At 42.8% G+C, this 20,410-nt stretch overlaps 1 protein-coding gene across 8 annotated transcripts in view; it reads left to right on the top strand.

The window, feature by feature from the left end:
- Positions 1-20,410, top strand: part of PPFIBP2 (PPFIA binding protein 2) — a 208,705-nt gene that overhangs the window by 77,658 nt on the left and 110,637 nt on the right. For 5 of the 8 annotated variants that reach the window (XM_059722700.1, XM_019476847.2, XM_059722696.1 and 2 more), the window contains one exon: positions 17,710-17,924. The exons of the other annotated variants lie outside the window; for them this stretch is intronic. In XM_059722700.1, the coding sequence (XP_059578683.1) occupies positions 17,710-17,924 (215 nt within the window). The remainder of the gene's footprint in view (positions 1-17,709; positions 17,925-20,410) is intronic. 8 annotated transcript variants of the gene reach the window in all.

Below are 20,410 nucleotides of genomic sequence, written 5' to 3'. Positions count from 1 at the left end.
CTTCTTAATAAAAAAAAAAGGGGGAACTTACTGCTCTGTTTCAGAAGTGTTTGAAATGGCTCAAACTAAATAGGTAATGCTTACTATATTTCTCTTGTAATCAGTATTTTTTTCTTTTCAATGTACGGCAAATATTGTGGAGCTGATAGGCAGTACAGATTTTATGGTGTGTTTGGAGAGGGTGAGCAAATCCAGAGTATTCTCCTTGTTTCCTTATCCTGGTTCATTTTATCCTTTTGCTCCCTTCCAGCTGTCTCGGGGATCATGGTATTTCAAAGAGGGATGAGGAGGAGAGAGTCTATAACATTTTACAAGTTGTAATAAACAGAAATTAAAGAATTTTACTCAGGCGCTGTATTGACAAAGGCTGAAATTGAAATAATGATACTGGAACGGAATAATTGAAGTAAAGAGCAAGTAGTTTCCTCTGGGATCAGAATAATTGGATGTCAATAGTTGCAGTGGCTGAGGCTCATAATCTTTGTTGGCTGGATGGCATAAGGGATAATACAACTACATTGTAATTGTCTTAATAGTTTGTGCTTCAGTTAGAATTTTGTTATTCTGTTGTTCTTCTAAATATACATATAAATGAAGTTGAAAGCCTGAAATGTGTAGGGTGGAAAACAAAAGTGAGAAATAGCAAACACTGTAGATGTCATCTCCTAGCATTAGACTTTATTTAAAACTATGTAAATTTTACATCACATTCTTGTATCCCATCATAAAGGCCTTCTTAGATTGAAAGCTAAAACCTTTTCCAAATTCTCATAGTTTTATAGATTGATAAATGATTTGAGACAAGATCCTGACAAAGTACATCTAAGCTTAACCTATCACAAGAGCACCAGAGAAAATACCCATCACAGTGTTATGAAAACAATACAGACCTCAGTTTATCTTGGCAATAAATAAGGAAGGGAAAGAAAAAGTTAATCATAACATTTAGCCAAAAGCTTGAGTGACCTGGTTAATTGTGAAGAGTGACCTGGTTAATTTTTATGAAGGATGTTAAGTGATGATATTAAGTTCAAAATCGCTCTCTGAAGTTCAACTTCACTGAATTCTGCATTAGCTTATCCTTCATCTGTCATCAGCAATAACATATTTAAACATGCAAGGTAATACCCTCTCAGAAGCTTAATTCAGTGGGGAACAAATAGTCTAGCTCTTACAAGCATTTTTGAGTCACTCCTATATCAAACCTCTTCCCAACACTTTTTTGAGTAGGGAGTAGGGCAAGGTGTCCAAGTTCTGTCTTGCCCAGATTAATTCTCTCTGTCTCCCATAAGAGCATTTGTCTGAACTGCATACTTCCTCATTTTTTCATAGCTGTTTCTCAGCTTAGCTATCTCATGGAGCATATGCATTAACTAGCTTTAGTTTGTTTTGATTTGGATTTTTGTTGTTATCAGCCAGCATGTATGTATGAAAATAGGCATTGCATGCCTCAGCAGACTGGAATTATAAGTGCTTTGCAATTTACATACAATTTAGGTGGAAGTCAAGGACTTGCATAAATTATTGGGTACAGTTTGGAGTTTCAAAAAACAGGCCAAATCGAAATCTTGGCAACTGCATGATGATTGCGCATGTGTGGCACAGTTCTTCTCATTCTTTACCCCCTGTTGCCAGAACAACCTGAACTTTGGAATTTCTTGAATTTTGAGTGCTTGATCTTGCAAAACAGCCCTGCAACTATCTTGGCTATTATCCCAAAAAAAACCTACCTCTCATTCTATTTTTAATATGCTAGGCATACTGTCTCTTTAGAGAAAAGTTATGGTCTGAAAACAAGGCAAGGAGTCAAGAGGTCTTAAGTTCTAATTCCCTTTGTGAAAGTGACTGATTCCTTCTGTAAAACAGGGACAATACTACAAGCTTTCTGAAACTGTAGAACATTAATAAATCCCTATAAAAGTTCTCTAAAGATCTTACTTTTTAAAAAGTTATAAGTATTTTTAATCCCATATTTATGTATGACAAAACTGACCCACGAGAAGCTAACTGACTTGGCCAAAGTCAAATGTTGAGTTATTGGTCAAGTTGGTCCTGGCATTCACACATTTTATGTCCAGTGCATGCATTGCTGCTTAATGGAACAGGATTTTCATTCCATCCTAGTTAGGGCTGAGATGATTAGCCATCTTCCTCTGTTCTTTTGAAGTATTAATAACATCTAGGTATCACAGAATTAGGAAATGCATATGCTCATATAGATTGTGTAGCATGTTAAATACAGAAAGGATATTATTCCTGTTTATAACTATATAGTTTTCTATATTTCTTTTTCTAAAATTATTTATTATTTTTGAATTTTTTAGATTAAATATATCATTAAAAATTTGTAAACAATGGAGGAATGTTCTTAATTTTTCCCCTGTATTTAAAAAAATTTGCCAGTAGTTGTCCTCCCATATTTCTGAAAAAATATTATGGGCAGCCTATGCAAATATCCCTAACAATAAAATATAATAGGAACTTACTTTATTGTCAGGTATATGCAGTGATGTACAGTAGATTTGGCACAGTCAGCATCTGCAAAAACTAAGAATTGTATCCCTACTAAGAAAATATGCCTTACCCACAAATTGTATCATAGGTACAGAGACAGCAAAAAGGATTGTTGAGAACATCCATAGTTCAAATACAAGTAAAAGAAATGTTGGAGACATGCATCAGAGTAAGCCAAAGATGAGTATAAAATTAGACTGCTGGTAGCTGTTTCTTTGGTTAACAAAACATAAAGCAAAGGTCACAAAAGCAAGCAACATAATTTCAAAATCAAGAACGCTGAACAGCCAGAATAAGCCATTTAAGTTCTGCAGGCTAACTCCAGATGCACAAGCCTACGCATTTCAAACAACTGAAGCAGAGACCTATAGGAAAATGTCAAAATCAATGTACTAATAAAGAAATTGCATCTCACTGTTTTGTCATACATCTATTCTAAAACTGTAGCATTTAAACCATGTATACTATTGTATAGAGGTTGATGGAGATGCTTAGATAGATTATGTTGATATTCCTAAACCAGAAGGACAATATTAAGATCCTAGGAATTCAGAGCATTTGTCTGCCCTATCTTATTGTACCTTCAAACCAGAGGTGGCCACCATTTGATGCCAGCCAGTATCTTAGCCAGAAATTACCATTTCTAAGGGAGGGCTCTCTGTACAAAAGGATTTGGATTGGTTCAGTCAACACTTCTAAGTCATTCACTGCTTGGACAGGTCTTCCAGCAAGGATAAAGGAGTAGTTATACCACAGGTGGAGTGACACAGTGCTACCCATATGCATTTGGAAAATCTGTCCCAATAACTTTAAAATTCCTTCTCTAACTTCTGTCTCAACTTCTCAGGAAGGTGTTTCCCTGAGCCGCATCCTGCCACATGAAGGTTCACAGGGTTTGATTTCTTTTTGTAAAAGTTTAAAAGTTGGAGGCATAGTGAATGAGGCATATGTGAATGAGAAGAGAAACACGCTTTAATCTGTGGAGCAGCATGCAAGACCTGTGGTTCTTCTCTCTGGCTCTGTACAGGCTTAAAAGTTCGGGAAGTTAGATTGGGTAAAAAATTGCTGCCTAATCTAAAGTGATTCTTTCCTTGAATCCTGCTCTTTGTAAATGAATTGTTGAACGCTACAGATATTCCTAGAATCTGATTTACAATGATGCAACTTACTTTAAGCTGTGTGATTGTAGTTTGGATGTGTTTTACAGACATTTGGCCAGTACTGGGAGCCTGATCTGAGGTAAAGGAGGTACAGATGGGAATGGGGGTCTAGTGAGACCATGGTGGGGTGGGGGGGGATTGAATTCAGGTGGCTAGCAGTACTTTGGGGAGGGGGGGTTGGTTGGTCCATGGGGGAGCTCTCTGTTTGGAGGTAGTGTGGGGAGGTCAGGAGGCTAAAAATAGGCTGGTTGGAACAGAGTGGAGAGAGGTTCTCTGATCCTGCCACATACCCCCATTGACCCACTGGCCCCCCTGGCCCATCCACTCTTCCCTCAACCCTGATTTACTTAGGTTGGGCTCCCAGAACTGGCTGAATGTCTGTGGAAACCAGCACCAGATTGTTCCCAGTGCCAGTTTTACAGATGTTTGCTGGTGCTGGGAGCCCGCTCTAAGTAAATTGGGGTTGGGGGAGGAACAGGTAGGAATGGTGGGGCTAGCAGGTCTGCAGGCAGGTTTGTGAGGTCTCGGGAGTTGGCAGGATTGGGGGGAGTGTTAGCAGGACTATAGCGGGGTTGTTTGGTCCACAGTCAGGGATCGTCCATCTGGGGGAAAGGCTAAAAATAGTCCAATGGTAGGGTGGGATAGGAAGAGTACAGCTTTAGGGCTCGGGAAAATGACTGGGCTTTTGCAGCCCCAGGGCTGTATTCCAAATGTGTCCAGGCATTCAGTTAGACCAATCTAAACCATGGCCAATCTAACTTGCTGTACCTCTCAAGTGAACTAAGTTAGATCAGGACATTTTTTGTCTGATCCAACCTTCAGGGAACATATGTACATCTTGACATTTAGATCAACCTAACTAGGGATCTAATAAGGTTCGCACATGGGTGATCTACATTAGATGGCCATTTTTTACCTAAACTAACGTCCAAACTTGTAAGTGTAACATCTGTACATACCCCCGCTGACTGACTAACAGATACTGCCTAACTAGCTAGCTGTTGCCTGAGGAAAAACCTCAGTCTTTTCTTAGGGACCCTCTCTAAGTTCTAACTAATCATAGAATCATAGAAAATGTAGGTTGGAAGGGACCTCAGGAAGTCATCTAGTCCAACACCCTGCTCAGAGCAGGACCACACCCAACTTGATCATTCTGGCCAGGGCTTTGGCAAGCCGGGTCTTAAAAACCTCCAAGGATGGAGAGTCCACCACCTCTCTGGGTTACCTGTTCCAGTGCTTCACCGCCCTCCTAGTGAGAAAGTTTTTCCTAATATCTAACTTAAACCTCCCTTGCTGCAAATTCTGTCACTACAAGAGAGAGGCTTAAAATTCAGTCTCATAATGGTAAGGAAAATTCGAATTTAGCTAAAGGACAGCTGTTCTTGCTCTAAGGCAGTGGTTCTCAATCATTCTTAGACTCAAGACTCCCCTCGAAAAATGCCAGCTCTTACTTTTCACTCATTTTGTGACTACAGAAAAATAATAAAGCAATGTTTATGGTGCAAATAACTTGGAAAGATTACAACATGTCAACTTGTTCTCAACCCTGTGGATTCCTATTTGAAATCTCTGAGTTGGTCTTGTGAATCGTATGTGCACACCCAACAGTACTAAATGTGTGGCACCCAGTGGTACCCGTTAAAAAGGGTTTCCTGATTGAGAATCAGTCTTCTAAGGTAGCTACAAATCACATACACTTCCAAACTCCATTGGTATTGCAGAAGCAAGACATTTGAAAACAAATACAAATACAGAACAGAAGAAGTGGTAGGCAGTCTAGGGAAAAAGCATTTAAAACATGCTGGCTATAATCTGATAGGATTAAGAATCTGAAACACAAAGATTCTTTTGTGGTTTAGAAGTCTGTTGACCTATACTCCAGCTTCATTCATCTGAATCACTCTATTGTCAATTGGGCAGTAAACAGATCTTGAAGATGGTCAGATTTAAACAATATTTTAGCATCATCCAAGGAATTTCTGTATGCATGTCCAAAGATATATTTTGTTTTTAATACTAACTTTATTTTCATTATGAGCAGGAGTAAAATTTGAAAAAATAAGAAGCTTACAGTATAAAGATCTTGAGTATAACTTGAATATAATAAGCTTTGTGATAATTTGAGTCTAAATGCCTTCCCTTTCTCACAGATCAGATTTTTTTTTAATGATTCAGCTTTTCTTGATGTGGCATTCCTGTTCTTTAATAGTGTTAGCACCCAGCTTTCTAGTCCAGAGTCATGACTTTGGGGTCTGCACTGAAATCCTGTGGGGTTTTTTTTCCTCTTGCCCCATTAAACTGTTTTTTGTTAGATTTATAGCTGTCTGAGCTGAAGTGGACCCTATTTTCCAATATGTAACTTGAAAGGAAACTGCAAGCCTGAACTCTACATCCCAACACATATGAGAGAATAATTTAAATTATGGAGCTGGCTTGGGTATGGCATTCTAATCAGTCACTAGTGGATTGCTTTTAGTGGTTGAAGTCCCTGTGCTTCAGGGATAGACAACGCAGAATGCTACATAAGATATGTATGTATTTCTAATTTTAGGGAATTTTTCCCCCATGTCCCTCACTTCTCCCAATTTAACTAATTCATATCCACTATAATAGGACCTCTGTGTAGCCCTTTGTGGCAAAGTAGAGCCATACTCCTTTTGAAGTCACCAAGATTCATTTCATAACAGTGTCTGGAGAAGAAGTTAGTTGGGCTCGCTCCTCCTTCCCTTCCCTATGCCAAGCATTCTGCTGCAAAAATGGGGTTCAGCTACATGTCTTATTCACTCCTCATATTTGGTTTATCTGAGTTCAGGTTTTCAAAGCCATCTTCATGGGGGAAAAGGGAAAGAATCTTTTTTCACTTTTCAAAAGAAAGTGGAGATTCTCTGTATGTAGAAGTATAAAGGATAGACTTCTGGAGCCCAGGTGCTGACCCTAACTGAAAAAAAAAAATCCAGTTAAATATTTCTCTAATGTATTACAAGCTGACATCCTGAGCATGTTGGCTGTTCTGTTGTGTAGGAGACTGGTCAATGATTAAACCTCTATAAAAATCATGTGGTCCTATTTGCATACAGCTTGATATTGTTCTGATTTAAAAAATAATTATTGTGTAAAATGTGCATTTTCAACATATCCTAAACTATCCTTTCTCCACAGAGATTAATTGTTCCTTTAGGAAACTCTTTTGTATTGATGACCAGACTAGGATAAAGTAGATGACAGTGCAGTTTAACAGAAAAGGTTTGAGTCATCTCTTACCAGGAATTGCTTTCTGACTGTTTTCAATTTGGTGCAAAATCCAGAGAAGAGCCACGCGCATGATCAGAGGTCAGGAAAACAGACCTTACGATGACAGGCTGAGATCTATGAGGCTCTTTAGCCTGGAAAAGCGCAGGCTCAGGGGTGATCTGATGGCCACCTATAAGTTTATCAGGGGTGACCACCAGTATCTGGGGGAACGTTTGTTCAGCAGAGCGCCCCAAGGGATAACAAGGTCGAATGGTTATAAACTACTGCAAGACCGTTTCAGGCTGGACATAAGGAAGAATTTCTTTACTGTCTGAGCCCCTAAGGTCTGGAATAGCCTGCCATTGGAGGTGGTTCAAGCACCTACATTGAACGCCTTCAAGAGAAAATTGGATGCTTATCTTTCTGGGATCCTATGACCCCAGCTGACTTCCTGCCCTTCAGGCAGGGGGCTGGACTCGATGATCTTCCGAGGTCCCTTCCAGCCTTAATGTCTATGAAATCTATGAAAATAAAGAGATTAAATATGTTAAGGATGGAAACAGCAGAGCAGGAACTGAGAGAAGTAAAATAATATTGGGGACAGTGCCTTGTATGGAAGTGGAGAGATGGATAGAAGCAAAGGAGTAAAAGTATATAAAAGAAACAGTGGATGGAGAAACATCAGATTGAGTAAGAGTGGATTTTAAACTGTTTGTATATGATTTGATAGCTCTGGTAACCTTTTTTCACAAGACTGTTACATGTATTGTTTTCCAAATTGGTTACATATTTGCCCTAGAGCAAACTTCCCCTGGAATTAGCTGATTCACCTCAAAGAACTTTGAACTCCAAATATGACATTTATTATCACAGAATAGGACCTAACAACTGCAGTTCTTTTCCCTCACGATCAAATCTTATTGAATTTACCATAGAACACCAATGAAGCTGTATACTTACTACAACTATATATACACATTCAAATAATCTAGGAACTTCTCTCAGGTTTACTCCCTATGTAAAAGAAAATTTACCAAGAGCCACATGTATAGACATTCATGTGCTGAGGCACTGAAAAGTAGAAAGCTTGCAGTGCTGACCCTGTGCAGCTGCAGGGAGGGTGATGGGGGGTTTGTACACACATCTCAAGCTCTGCAGGTGCCCTTAGTCTGCCTGATGACAGATGGCAGCAGTGCGTAGGGCAGCCCTGATTGACTGACCCAGACTGTCTGTGGTCAGCCTGTGTTCTCCAGCACAATGTGGGGATTGTGAAGGGGGCATGTTCTACTTCCTGCTGGACAAGTGACTGACACATTGTCTCCCTGGAAGTAGGGGAGAGAATGCTGGAGGACACTTGTTTTCTTCTGAGAGAAGCCACAGAATATACAGACATATGTTCTGCCAAAAGAAACTCTCCCAGGAGTGATTTAACGCTGGCTATTCCCATGTTATTTTTCTCTTGGTGTAGCCATTTTTACACTGGGAGAAAAATCCTGAACATTGTACAACAACTCTTCTAGGATAAACTGACTCTCTATATGAGGCCTATGAAGACAAAAGTCTGAATTGGTCAAGGCCTCAAAAGTCTTCAAACCCCCAACCTGCCCTTTGCCATCTTCCCGCTTGCCACATTCCTTTCCCTTCTCTCTCTCAACCCCCCTCCTCCTCCTGCCCCCCAACCCCCTAAGGATCAGAAACCCATGGTGGTAGGTGTGGTATAGGCACAGTACAAGATTCCAATCCCAAATATAGACAAAAGACAGAAGAAAATAATTCTTATAGAATTAATTTCTTTTCCAGAGAGGTAACTGAGGCTAAGACAGAGCAAGCAACTTGCATAAGTTTACAATGTGAGTTTTTGGCAGAGCTGGTCAGCCCAACTGATTTCTGAGTTCCAGTGAAATGCCTATCTATGCTTTAAACACATTCTTCCCCACACCTCCCCTTGAGTCGTTTGTCAAAGCAAGCTTATCAAGAGGCTATGTGCAGTTTCTCTTTTTGACTTTAGTATCTTCTTAGATTTTAGTCCTCAAAGCAAATCTCATTCTCACATTGAAGTACTGTATCTGTCTGGTGTCATACCTTGCTTTTGTGCTTTGCAGCTTCAGCATGCAAGTAGTTAAATTAAACTATTTAATTAAATATTTCCTTTTACTTCCTTTTTCAATTTCTTTATTCTTCTGCATTCCATCGAATAAAAGTTATTTAGGAAGTGAACAAGAGGAAGTTGGTCAGAATGCATTTCAGTCCTAGCTTTGTTTACCCAGTGAAATAGGAAGCTGTACTAAATCAAATATTGAATGGAATAATACATCTTTCCCTTACTTCTCTCCCTAGGCCCTGCCTCCAGAGCAATTTGTCTTTTTTTTTTGTCTTGCAGACAGAGAATGAAAGGGCTGCAGTGGGAATCTGCAGCTCATTGGGTTAAAAATAGCACTGCAAAAGGAGGAAGTATGTGCATGTTTTTGAGGGGAAATAGGGTTATGTTCTCTCAGGCCCCCTCTACATGGGCAGGTAAAGGCACAATCAGATCTAGTGCGTGATCCACACAAATGTGCTTCCTGCTATGCCACACATGCATCTATTCTTGCCAATCTTGGGGTCCCTCTTCATAGGCAAGAAGCAGGCACCCATGGTTGGATGCCTGCTCACGGGGCTCCCAACTGCAAGGACCACACGCAGCTAGGACACTGGACCTAAAGACCCCTGCATGAGGCATAGCCAGAACCAAGAGCCCCGTGTGGGCACCTGCAAACCTTAGGGATCATGGGAGCTGCAATTCCCAGGGCTCCAGAGTTATACCCCTGTGGCTGGGAGTCCTATCGGCTCGCTGATGGGGCCCCCAGCTGTAGGAGAGACCCTGCTACATGTGCAAATTAAAGCTCAGTAGCAACCAGCTGTAAAGTAAGTACACATTTTCAAGGTCTAACTTTATAAATGACTGGAGCTTTTTACTTTGTGATAGGTACGTGATAGCTGGTCTCAAGGTAATTGCCAGTTAGCCACAGTTAATTGCATAATACCTGTAACATGCAGAGGGAGCTTTAATGACACAACAGGGTGTGTGAGTATGCTTCCTACCCAGTGAATGAGTTACTTCAGGGATTTTCAATCTTTTTTGCTTGGTGTGCCCCCAGCAGCCAGTTGACAAGGGGGGGTCCCCCAATGGCTGATCAGCGACTGGGGGGGAGGAGTCCCCTGAGCACCCGTGGCAGTGAAAAGTGCTGGTGGCCCCACCCCCTGTTTCTCCATGCCACTGCCGTGTACCCCCCTGGGGCCTTCCTGAGTACGCCATAGGTATGTGTATGCCTGGTTGACAGCCCCTGAGTTACTTATATAAGGGCTTGATTGTACCTTATGCTGGACACTTGACCAATCTACCAAAATACTTAGGCCTGTGCTCATTCTTTATTCTTGAAGTAGTCCCATTGACTTCAAGTTAAAGATGCTGTACTAGATCAAGACTGAAATGTTTGGCACCTTGCAGGACTGAACTTTAAACTGCCTACACAGTAAATTTATTGTGCCAGGCAGCATAATGATGCCTTTGGATACACCCAAAGCAGGGTAGCTGTGTCAGTATGATGACTTGGGTGCACTAAGTAGTAAGGGCGGGCTAACTGGTATCCAAAGCACCATGTGGAACTGACTAACTGCTCTGTGCACAGGCTGCTTCCTAAGCAAATAGCAATGTAACATGTTAGAAAGTACCACTCCCTGGCACAGTAAGTTTCACGTAGGAACATGCCCATATTCCCTGGGTGTAGCAATTTGTGAACGATCTTGTCTGCCTCATCAATAGAGAAGATATCTTATTGCATTGAAGACTAAACTTTATTAAATAAAAAAATGACTTTAGAGTTGTGTTTTACTTACTGATCATACCTGAAATACAAGGTATGCTGTTCCCAGTAGCAGGTCTTTCTTAATTATCTTTTTTCCCAAAATTCCTTTACAATGCTACTGAAGGAGTTTTCCATTTATATCGTCCAAGGAGTAATGATCTAATTTGCAACACTTGTATATAATGAAAGACATTAGAAAGACTAAGGAACCTCTTAGTCTTCCATTACTTCCCTCCACAAACATTAATGTTCATAGATATTAAGGACACACATCAAGAGACTAGTTTATCTATCAAGGCCTGGTGGGACTTGCTCAAATGAGGAAAAATTGAAAAGATCAGAGCTTTCAACTGTAAGACAGCTTTTACCACATGTTTTAAAATGAAAACAACAGCTGAATTCTTGATTAGCTAATACATCCCATGGTCTAAGTTGGGAGTTAGCCTGCAGGCTGGTTCCAGCCCACAGAACCATTGCATCTGGCCCATAGAGGATGTGGGGCTTTGGCTGCATTCACTTTCCTCATGATACCATAGGGGCAACTGCTGGTGGTGGCCAGGTCCTAACACCCACCCACCTATCCACTTCTGATTTGAGGTGGGTAATGTCCAGCCTTCAGCCAAAAAGGTTGCCAACCCCTGGTCTAAGTCATTGTCTACTTCAAGACTTAAAATCCCATAGTGCTCACAATTGGTTCACAGTCATAAGCAGCTAAATATGTTGGCTTCTGTGGAGTATTGAGGAGCCTGAGCTTGGAAGGAGGATGTCTTTGAGGATTTTAACTCATTTTCGTTTTTGTAGAATATGTTAATAAAGAGAACATAAATATTGTCTTTTGTTTTGGCTTGTCTAGTTCTGTTTGCTGCAAAATACAAAGATTGCAAATCATATCAGGAAAGACAGCAGTAAGAGCAAAGCTGGAAATTCTGAAACGGAGTCTATGCAGGATTGATTGATCTCCTGTTTGACACCCTTCCCATTAAAGAGAGATTACTGTCTTTGCAAACATTCTACTAAAAATGACAGGACTACCATCCCTCCAAGGCACAACATATAATATCTTCCTAAATCATAGTGTGTTAGATTAGGGTCATGCAGATCCAACGTGCCTGTGTCTCTTGAAGCATCTTCTGAGATGCTGGGTACGTTCAGATACACTGGAAAACAGAGAGCTTTGAAAGTTTTTAGGACTTTTTGGCTAAGGATAGACATTACACATAAACCAGTATAAGTGATCAGAAACTGGTTTAAACATGTAACAGAACAGATGTTCAGTGCACATAAACCAATTTGAAAATGGCTCAAACTGGTTTGAGATAAACCTGGTTGAATGTAGTATCAGACAACTGATTTGGGTCAAATTGGTTTATGCAATGTCTGTCCCAGACCCTTTGCTGGTTTAAGCTAAACCAGACACTCCCAGCATCCCAGCATGCTCTCTGGGCTGGGCAGGGCTCTCTGCTCAACAGCAGAGCTGGCGCTTCCTCTCTGCTCCCTAGCTGGAGCTCAGCACAGACTTGCAGGCACAGCAGGGTCTTCTGACTTCTCCATGCCCCCCTAACCCTCCCCTCCCCCCCCCACTTACTGCTTAAGCAGAGATCCCTTCCTCCTCTCTCCCACAGCACAGACCGTAGCCAGTATGTGGTATGCTAGCTAATGCTGTGTTGAGGCAGATAGCACAGCGTCTGCTTAGGGCTTTTTGGAGGTAATCAACAGCTCCAAATGTCCCTGCATTCCTTCCTCTAAAAAAAAGCTGTTTAAGAAGAGCTTCAACTAATGAGCAAGGCTTTGTTTTCTGATGGGGTGCTAAATGCTGATAACAGAGCTGATAAAGGCTATGTTACTAAGGGGAGGGGGGAACCCCTCCCTAATCACAGTGTCCTATCAGGGTTTGGCCACGCACCCCTCAGCTTAGCCCTGTAGAAGGGAAGGGAGGGTGCTTTAGCGCCCCCCAGCTTCTAGCCTGAGCCACTGCAGGCATGTGCCTGCATTTCTGGAACAAAAAGGGAATGTCTATCCATCTCCAAATCAGTTCAAGCTTTGCAGGTTGACTAACCTGCAAAGATTGAATCAGTTGAGGTACAGGCTTTTTGAATGTTTGTCCCTAGCCTTCAGGTTCGGACCATAAAGTCCAAATGCTTGTCAGACCAGAAACAGCCACATGAGGCACAGCCATGTGGCAGAAAATAGATCATTTAGAAGAACAGGCTTATTTTTATTTAAGTTGCATATCCTAAAATTTGTGATTTTTTTGCAGGATTTATTGTATCCACTTTTTGTTGTTTTGAAAGGAGGGATATTTCTTTCTCTCTTCCCTTTACTAGGATATTTTAAAAACTAAAAAATATTTTGTAGTGACAGATTTGGGGTTTGCTAGCCATCAAGTGTATCAAAGACATTGGCTGCTTCCTATTAGAAATGTCCTAGTTTATTGAACTTTCTTTAGAATTTATAAATTACCTTTCTGTTTCATTCAATAGATTTTAAATGTAAATGGGAGCCTATGTGTTCCACTTTTTATTAAACTGTAGAGTACCATCCTGTAAGTGAGAAAACTGTGAGCTCATTGGAAAGATAACCACCAATCTGAGTACAAAATTGCTTCAGAACATGTATGCCTTCCTATAACAGATACTTGTTAACTGGAGTTTGGAAAGCAAGTTAGTATGAGCTAAAACAGCAACTACACTTTTGAAAGGGAGAAGTGCAATTTTTTTTTAAAAAGGCCCTAAATTGAAAAAAACAAAGGGAGTTACATTCCTAAGAGGTACTATGAGTGCAAGTTAAGGAAACAATACTGGAGTCTCAGGAGGGCTGTGTATTTTTTAATGAAGCGGGCAATGGGAAGGCAAGCAGTAAACTTGGCAAGGTTCATTTTATTATTTGAACCAACTAGAACCTTCATAGACTGGAGCTCTGCTTTGGTGGTTTAGTTTTTTTTGGTTTTTTTGGAGGGGGGGGGGTTGGTTTTGGTTTTATTTGCTCCACTTCAGTTGAATTGTAGTAGACAGTATATGGTAGAAAACTAGTAGAGCTGAAATGAAAATTGAAAAGGAAAATAGCTAAAGACAGAAATGAACAAGAAAAAAATGCCTGGCGTATCAAAAGAAGGAAGCCTGCAAAGGCCACATAGGGTCCATTTGATCGCCAGTACTAGAAGTAATTAAGAAAGATGAGCCTATTTCTGGGAGGTGAAATTATTGTGTCAACCTTCACAGCACTAGAGAATGGGAAGACACTTAAAAAAGGCCTGTTTCTTACTGGAACTTAAGACCAGGGTTTCCTATCTGAAGTAGCAAAAGAAGACACAAAGGATCAAATTTATAAATTAAAAAGCAGAAAGTCACCAAGCCCAGATGGTATACATCTACAACTCCTAAAAGAGCTTAAGAATAAAGTGACTTTACTAAGTTGCTAACAGATATAGAATCTCGCAGGAAAAAAAAACCAGCTGCTGATAGATGGGGAGTAGCAATATACTATATTTAAAAAAGGTTGTAGGGAAAGTCAAAGCAGTGCATACTTGTACATCTGTGTTTTAAATTAATTATATCAATTCATGAAAAAGCATCTTGAGAATTACTGTAAACAGCTAAGTGAAGACTTTTGCTCAGTGTGCAGCTGTGGTCAAAAGAATAATGAAGATGTTAAGCCAAATAAGGAGCAGATGGAGAATAATACAGAAACCATGATTTTTTATGAACCAGTGTTGTGACCTCATTTGACATACTGTGTTCCATATTTGTCGTCCCATCTGAAAAAGGAAGTTATGGTGATAGGGCTCAGAGAAGGACAATGAAAATGCTCAGATGCCTGAAAAATGTTTTAACTGAAGACAGGGACAAAATTGTCTTTGTTTACCTTCCAGAGAAGATGCATCAGAGTGGATATAATAAATAAACTAAGCAATGAATTGTAAAAATATGGTAGAATAAAAACTTCTATTCCCCCTATCTTATCATAAAAGAACAAGTCTCAAAATCAAAACTGATACAAGGAAAAAACAGTTTTCAAACAACTCCTAATTAGTCTACACCAATCATTTCCACAGTCTATGGAATCGTGACACAGGATATTGCTAAAGCCAAAAAACTTAGCAAGGTCGCTGGATTTTTGCATGGGTACTGCTATCTAGACTAATAAAAATACAAAAAAAAAGTTTTGGAAGAAATAAAGCTACCTCATGCTTTAAGGCTTACAGTAATCTCTTAACTAATAGGTGTTAACTGCCTTACAGTCTCTTAATAGGTGTAATTTCATGGAGAAATGATTATCCCATGTAAGGCTTCTGTGGAGTTTCTTGCTCCTTTTCTCAGAAGCTTGTTGGTTATTGGTATTGGACTGGATGTAGCACATGTATCAGATCCTCTAAGGCAGTACTTCTCAAAGTGGTGGTCCGCGGACCGGTGCCAGTCTGCGAGCCACCGGTCGCCGGTCCGCAGTGAGTTGCCAGGAAAAAAAGAAATATATTTTCAGAAGCATAACATTGATATGTCATAGCACCACAGTTCGTACGTTCTAACACTCCAGGTGACGTCACGTCGTGCAAGGTGAGGAAAGAGAAAGAAACAGCCAGTTGCGCATTTGTGTAGCACTGTTACACACAGTTGCTGCCACCGGCTGAACCGGGCACCGGTCCCTGGCCCAGTGGAAAAAAAATTGCCAGTCCGCCACATCAGATAGTTTGAGAAGCACTGCTCTAAGGCAGTGGTGCTCAACCTCTGGCCAGGCCCCAATCTGGCTGTGTAGGGGGAAGGGGGCATGGCCTGACTCTAACCTGGTTGTATGGGGCTTAGGAGTATGGCAGAAGTTACACCCCTGGGATTTACACAATTTTGTGCCTGAGTAATTTTGCATGTCAAATGTATAAATGTGCATAATTGCATAATATCACATAATTCCCCAGGGTGTAGCTGGTGAATGGGAAGGGGAGCTCCTGCCTTCAGGAGTGGGGGGATGCGTGTGGGATTTGTGCATGGGTATGGATCCCCCTGCCACACACCCCGTACTCCGTGGTGCACAGCCCTTGCTGCGAGGGCAGCGGCAGGCCCTCAGGGCAGTCCTGGCTGGGTCATAGCCCCCAGCAGTGTGTTTCTGGCAAATCCCAGGAGCTGCACATGGCTCCTGCCTGCAGTGCTGTGAGCCCCACATGCTGGCACAAAGTCTGGCCCAACGGTGTGCACCAGCACGGTGGGCCAGGCCAGCTCCATGCAGCCCCTGGAATTCACCAGAGCAGTATGCATCCAGGGGGCTCTGCCTGCTGCAGCCAGGAGCGCCCTGGGGGCTGTGTGTGGGGGGGCATTTAGTGGTCAGGGGTTATGCACAGGGGAGGTGTTTGTTGGTTGGGGTTGTGCTGGGGGAGGGGGCGTGGTGGGGGTGTTGTACATGCGGGGGCACCTCCCTACAAACCCCACACACTCTCTGCACAAATCCTACACACTTCCATATCTGCACCCGCCCACAAAGCCCACATACACACATACACACACACACACACACACACACACACCCCTTCACAACCCCCCACAAATCCCACACACTCCCATATCCATACCCACCCACAAAACTCACTCACATACCCACACCCCCCACAACCCCTTCACAACTCCCAACATCCTCATTACATTCATAACCCCCGCACACACCCCCAAATCCCCCATACACATATCCCACTCCCAGCCACACCCACCCCCCACACACAGGTACCAGCATATATTTCTAAAAAAGGTTGAAATAGCATTATATTTGATTTGTAAAAAAAAAAAATTAAAAAAAAATTAATTAACTGCACATAATTTTGAATTTTTCTGTGCATAATTCCCTGGGGTGTAGATGGTGGTATTAATGACCAGTTCTGCCTGTCACCAAATTTCCCAACCCATGGGAAGTCCCACAAGCCAGGTGCCATAGATCTGTGGCCTGGATTTGGTCCATGGGCTGGGGGTTGTGCACCACCACTCTAAGGCAGCTCCTGAGGTTTTTTCCCACTTAGTATTTTCAAGTAAAAGCTTTTTCCATTTTGGCACCTATTCTTTTATCCCAGATTGTTTGGGTGGGAAAAAAGCTTAAACCTCTAATGGCTATCTTCTGTGCTATCAAGTTTTTCTAAGTAAGGGTGTTATCAAGTGTTATTGTATTGGGAAACTTAAAAAAGACTCTTCCCATATTGAGGCACTGGTCCAAATGTGTGAATTTTTTGCATTTAGGAGAGCTACTTTGACAGTGTCAGTGTACAGTTAGCACCTGAAGGGAGGGGTGCATTGGTGAATAAATTACATTTACCATAATTGGAAAGTGTCTCCTCCTTATCCCATCTTGTTGGTGTTTTTGAAAGGTTAAGAAAGCATTTATATCAGCTTTCCATTTAAAATTACCTATCAGTCTTCTGGTAATTTCAGTTAATACCAGACTGATATTGTGGTGTGGGTGTTGAATATGTTCTATGTCTTGAGGGAAAACTCTCACATAATTTCAGAAGTTTATTTTAAGAGGGCTATCCACCAGACATCTGTATAGCCAACTCTGACTCTTCTACTAAAGTGTCTTTCTTTTTCTCCCATTGTGGTAATAAAGCCTGTTTTCTCCTAAGTTTCCTGATAAAATGATGCATGCAGCTCTCTTACAGTATAGGATAAAAATACCATTATGTGCAGGGTCTTTCAGCTATGTGTCTCTGAAGAGCTAGTGACATCTAATGGTTGGCAAAGATAACTGCAGGTGATGATGGATTTTTATTTTTATTTTTATTTTTTTAGTTTCGATGGGATCCAGTATTCCCTTCAATCTGAAAAGGGTGATTTATTAGCTAACTCAGAAGTGCTATGGGAAAAGTTTTAGGTATATCCATAAAGCAGCATTTGGAGCATGGATCTTGTAGTATTGTATCTATATATCTATTAGTGACCTTTAAAATGGTTTTCAAAAAATCTCTCTTCCCTCCTTTTACTTAATTCTTTTAGGTACTAGGGCAGCTGCAGAGTACACAAATGGTATCTATGACATTATGTCACCCGCTCCATCAGTATATTTGGGAACATTCCAAATTCTGCATCTCCTAGAAGACCTGAAGATGGCACTAGAAATGTTAGAGGACCCTCAAGAGAAAGAATTATTAAGGAATCAGATACCAGGGGCCACAGCAGCATGCATACGGGAATGGCTGGAAGATAATTTGGTGAGTAGCTGGTAGCAGCTCTTCCATTTGCTTCACAGATAACATTGACCCCCGTACCTGATGCTTTTCTTTTCTTTTCTTTTCTTTTCTTTTCTTTTCTTTTCTTTTCTTTTTTTGGTCCTGGAATTCAAACAGTAGTAACTTAGGCAAGTTTTACACCTGAAAAATGCTTTGTACTAAACACCGGCACATTAGAGGGCGGAAAGTCTAACGGAGTGGTAGAGGTCTCTGTGGTGGGAGGAGCAGAAGGAGGTAAAGGGAAAACAATAATGCTTTCTCTTCTGTTTTGTTTCCACTGCTTTCATCTGGATAAAAACAGATGAGACTATTTGTAACTAGGTGCAGAACCTTTTTCCCTTCAAGGTCCCTGTTTCAGGATATGACTGTAAGCCAGGGCCGCTTACCGAGTTTTGGCAAGCTGTCGAGGGCTGCATGGGTAGCCCTGCCCCTTAACAGGTGCCCTGCCCCCTGGTCACCATCTTGGGTTCTGCCTCTAACCTCTGACTTTTGCCACTGGAAGTCTCTCCCCTTGCCCCTGGAATTACTCCTTTGGGGAAGAGGGTTTGTCATCTTAGGGGGAAAAAACAAATTGCATACTAAAAATCTAACATAATAATATATTTTAATTTAATTTAAAAATATGTTTTTGTCCTGACTTGTGTGCGTTTGTGCTGGATATGCAGAAGTGATTGCATATGGGGGTTTGTGGGGATGTGTGTGTGTGAGTATGGGAGCCATGTAGCAGAATGGCCGGCCGGTGGACAGGAATGAAAGTGGGGAAAGTGGCCAGGGGTGGGGAGTGGAAGTGAGCGCAAGTGTGGGTCCTGCACCAATGTCCTGGGGCCAATGCTGCTGGGGCCCAAGGCAGGGTGGTAGGAGCACGGGGTTTGGGTGGGCAGGGGTCTGTGGAGCCAGGCTGGGCTGCACCAGCAGGGTCAGGGGGGAGCTGACCTGGCTCCATAGAGCCCTTTCTGGCTGGGACCTCGCGCTCCTGCCACCTTGCTCTGGGCCCCACCGGCGCTGGCCCCAAGACACCAGAGCAGGTCCCATGCTCCCACCCAGCTGCCTCTGGCTGCCATATGCCCGCTCACTCCCAGTCCCCCCACCTCAGCCCTGTGGTACAGACGGGGAGCAGCACGCAGCCCTGACTGTGTGCCCCGCATGCACCCATCTGGTCTTAGCAGTGGCGGCGGGGAGCGAGCTGTGCTCAGCGCAGGGAAAAGCACCCCTCCCTCCCCCATGGCCAGCGCTTCCTGCTGCAGCCACTTGCAGCCCGCATGGGGCTGTCCTGCCTCTCTGCCGCATCACTGCTGCCCCACAGGTAGCGGTGGCAATGGAGAGCAGGCACAGGCAGCCCTGTGCAGGCTCCAAGTGGCTGCAGCAGGAAGTGCTGGGGAGGGGGAGTGGAGGCTTTTCCCCCATACTGAGCACCAGTTTGCTCCCCAGAAACTGCTGCTCAGCGCGGAGGAAAGTCCCCCCCCCCCCCCCCCCACTGCTGCTGGGCAGTGTTTACTGCAACTGCCTGCCCAGAGCTCATGCTGCAGTAGGCTGTGGTGTGGCTGCTTCTGTGCTGCCCAGAGGGAGGTTATTCAGCCACTGGCCCCAGCACAGCAACAGCAGCTGGAGTCTAGCCAGGCAAATTGCACGCTGGTGCCAGCTGCTGAATAAGCCCCCTCCTGCCAGGAGAAGGCTTGCCCTGAGCACAGAATAGCAGCTTCTCAGAGCATGAGCCCCTTCCCAGTGGGGGCTGTGCTGTGGAGTGCTGCGGGAGGCCTGCAGGGCTTTGGCCCGCTTGGGACCTGGCGCTGCCACGTGCAGTTGGCCGCAGCTCTGCTGGCCCTGCAATGCAGCCCCTCACCAGGAAGGGGCTCATTCTCCCCCACAGTATGACAGGGGCTGCTGCCCCCAATAAGGGCCCTGCCATCTCCCGCTGCAGTTGCAGGGAGGAGGCACAGCTGGGCAGAGACGAGATTATTCCTCCTCCTTCCAGCCTCTGGCGGAGGGGACAGCCAGGGGCCTATTCTAGGCAGGGAGCGAGGGGGGAGTGCCGGGCAGACCTGGCTCCGGTTCCTGCTGGTGGCACAGGGAGGGGGGGAATTAAACCCCTCTCTGGGCAATTCAACCTGTGTTGGCCATGCCCCCCCCTGTTTCACTTGCTTTTTAGCTGCCTTGAAATTAACATATGCTAATAGTTCCAGAAGGTCTTCTCCTTTCAGTTTTTTTTTGTTACGCACTTTTCTGCTTACATACTTTAGAAGTACTGTTCTCCGAACTGAAAATTTGGAAACTTTGTGAAAGAAGTTGGTGCAGATTTTAATGTAGTTTTTTATTTTGCTTTTTAAAAAAGATTTCATTTTATTTTTTATCATTTGAATCTTTGTATCAAATCCTAGGGCATACTCATATGCCAAGTTCTAAGTGAAAATTCAATCAGAACCTCAGGTCCTGGCCCTTGTGGGAAGGTGAAGGAAGTTCTTTTAATAATA

This window comes from Alligator mississippiensis, chromosome 2 (genome assembly GCF_030867095.1).
Source record: "Alligator mississippiensis isolate rAllMis1 chromosome 2, rAllMis1, whole genome shotgun sequence".
Classification (NCBI taxonomy): domain Eukaryota; kingdom Metazoa; phylum Chordata; order Crocodylia; family Alligatoridae; genus Alligator; species Alligator mississippiensis.
This window is presented reverse-complemented; position numbering and strand designations above follow the sequence as displayed.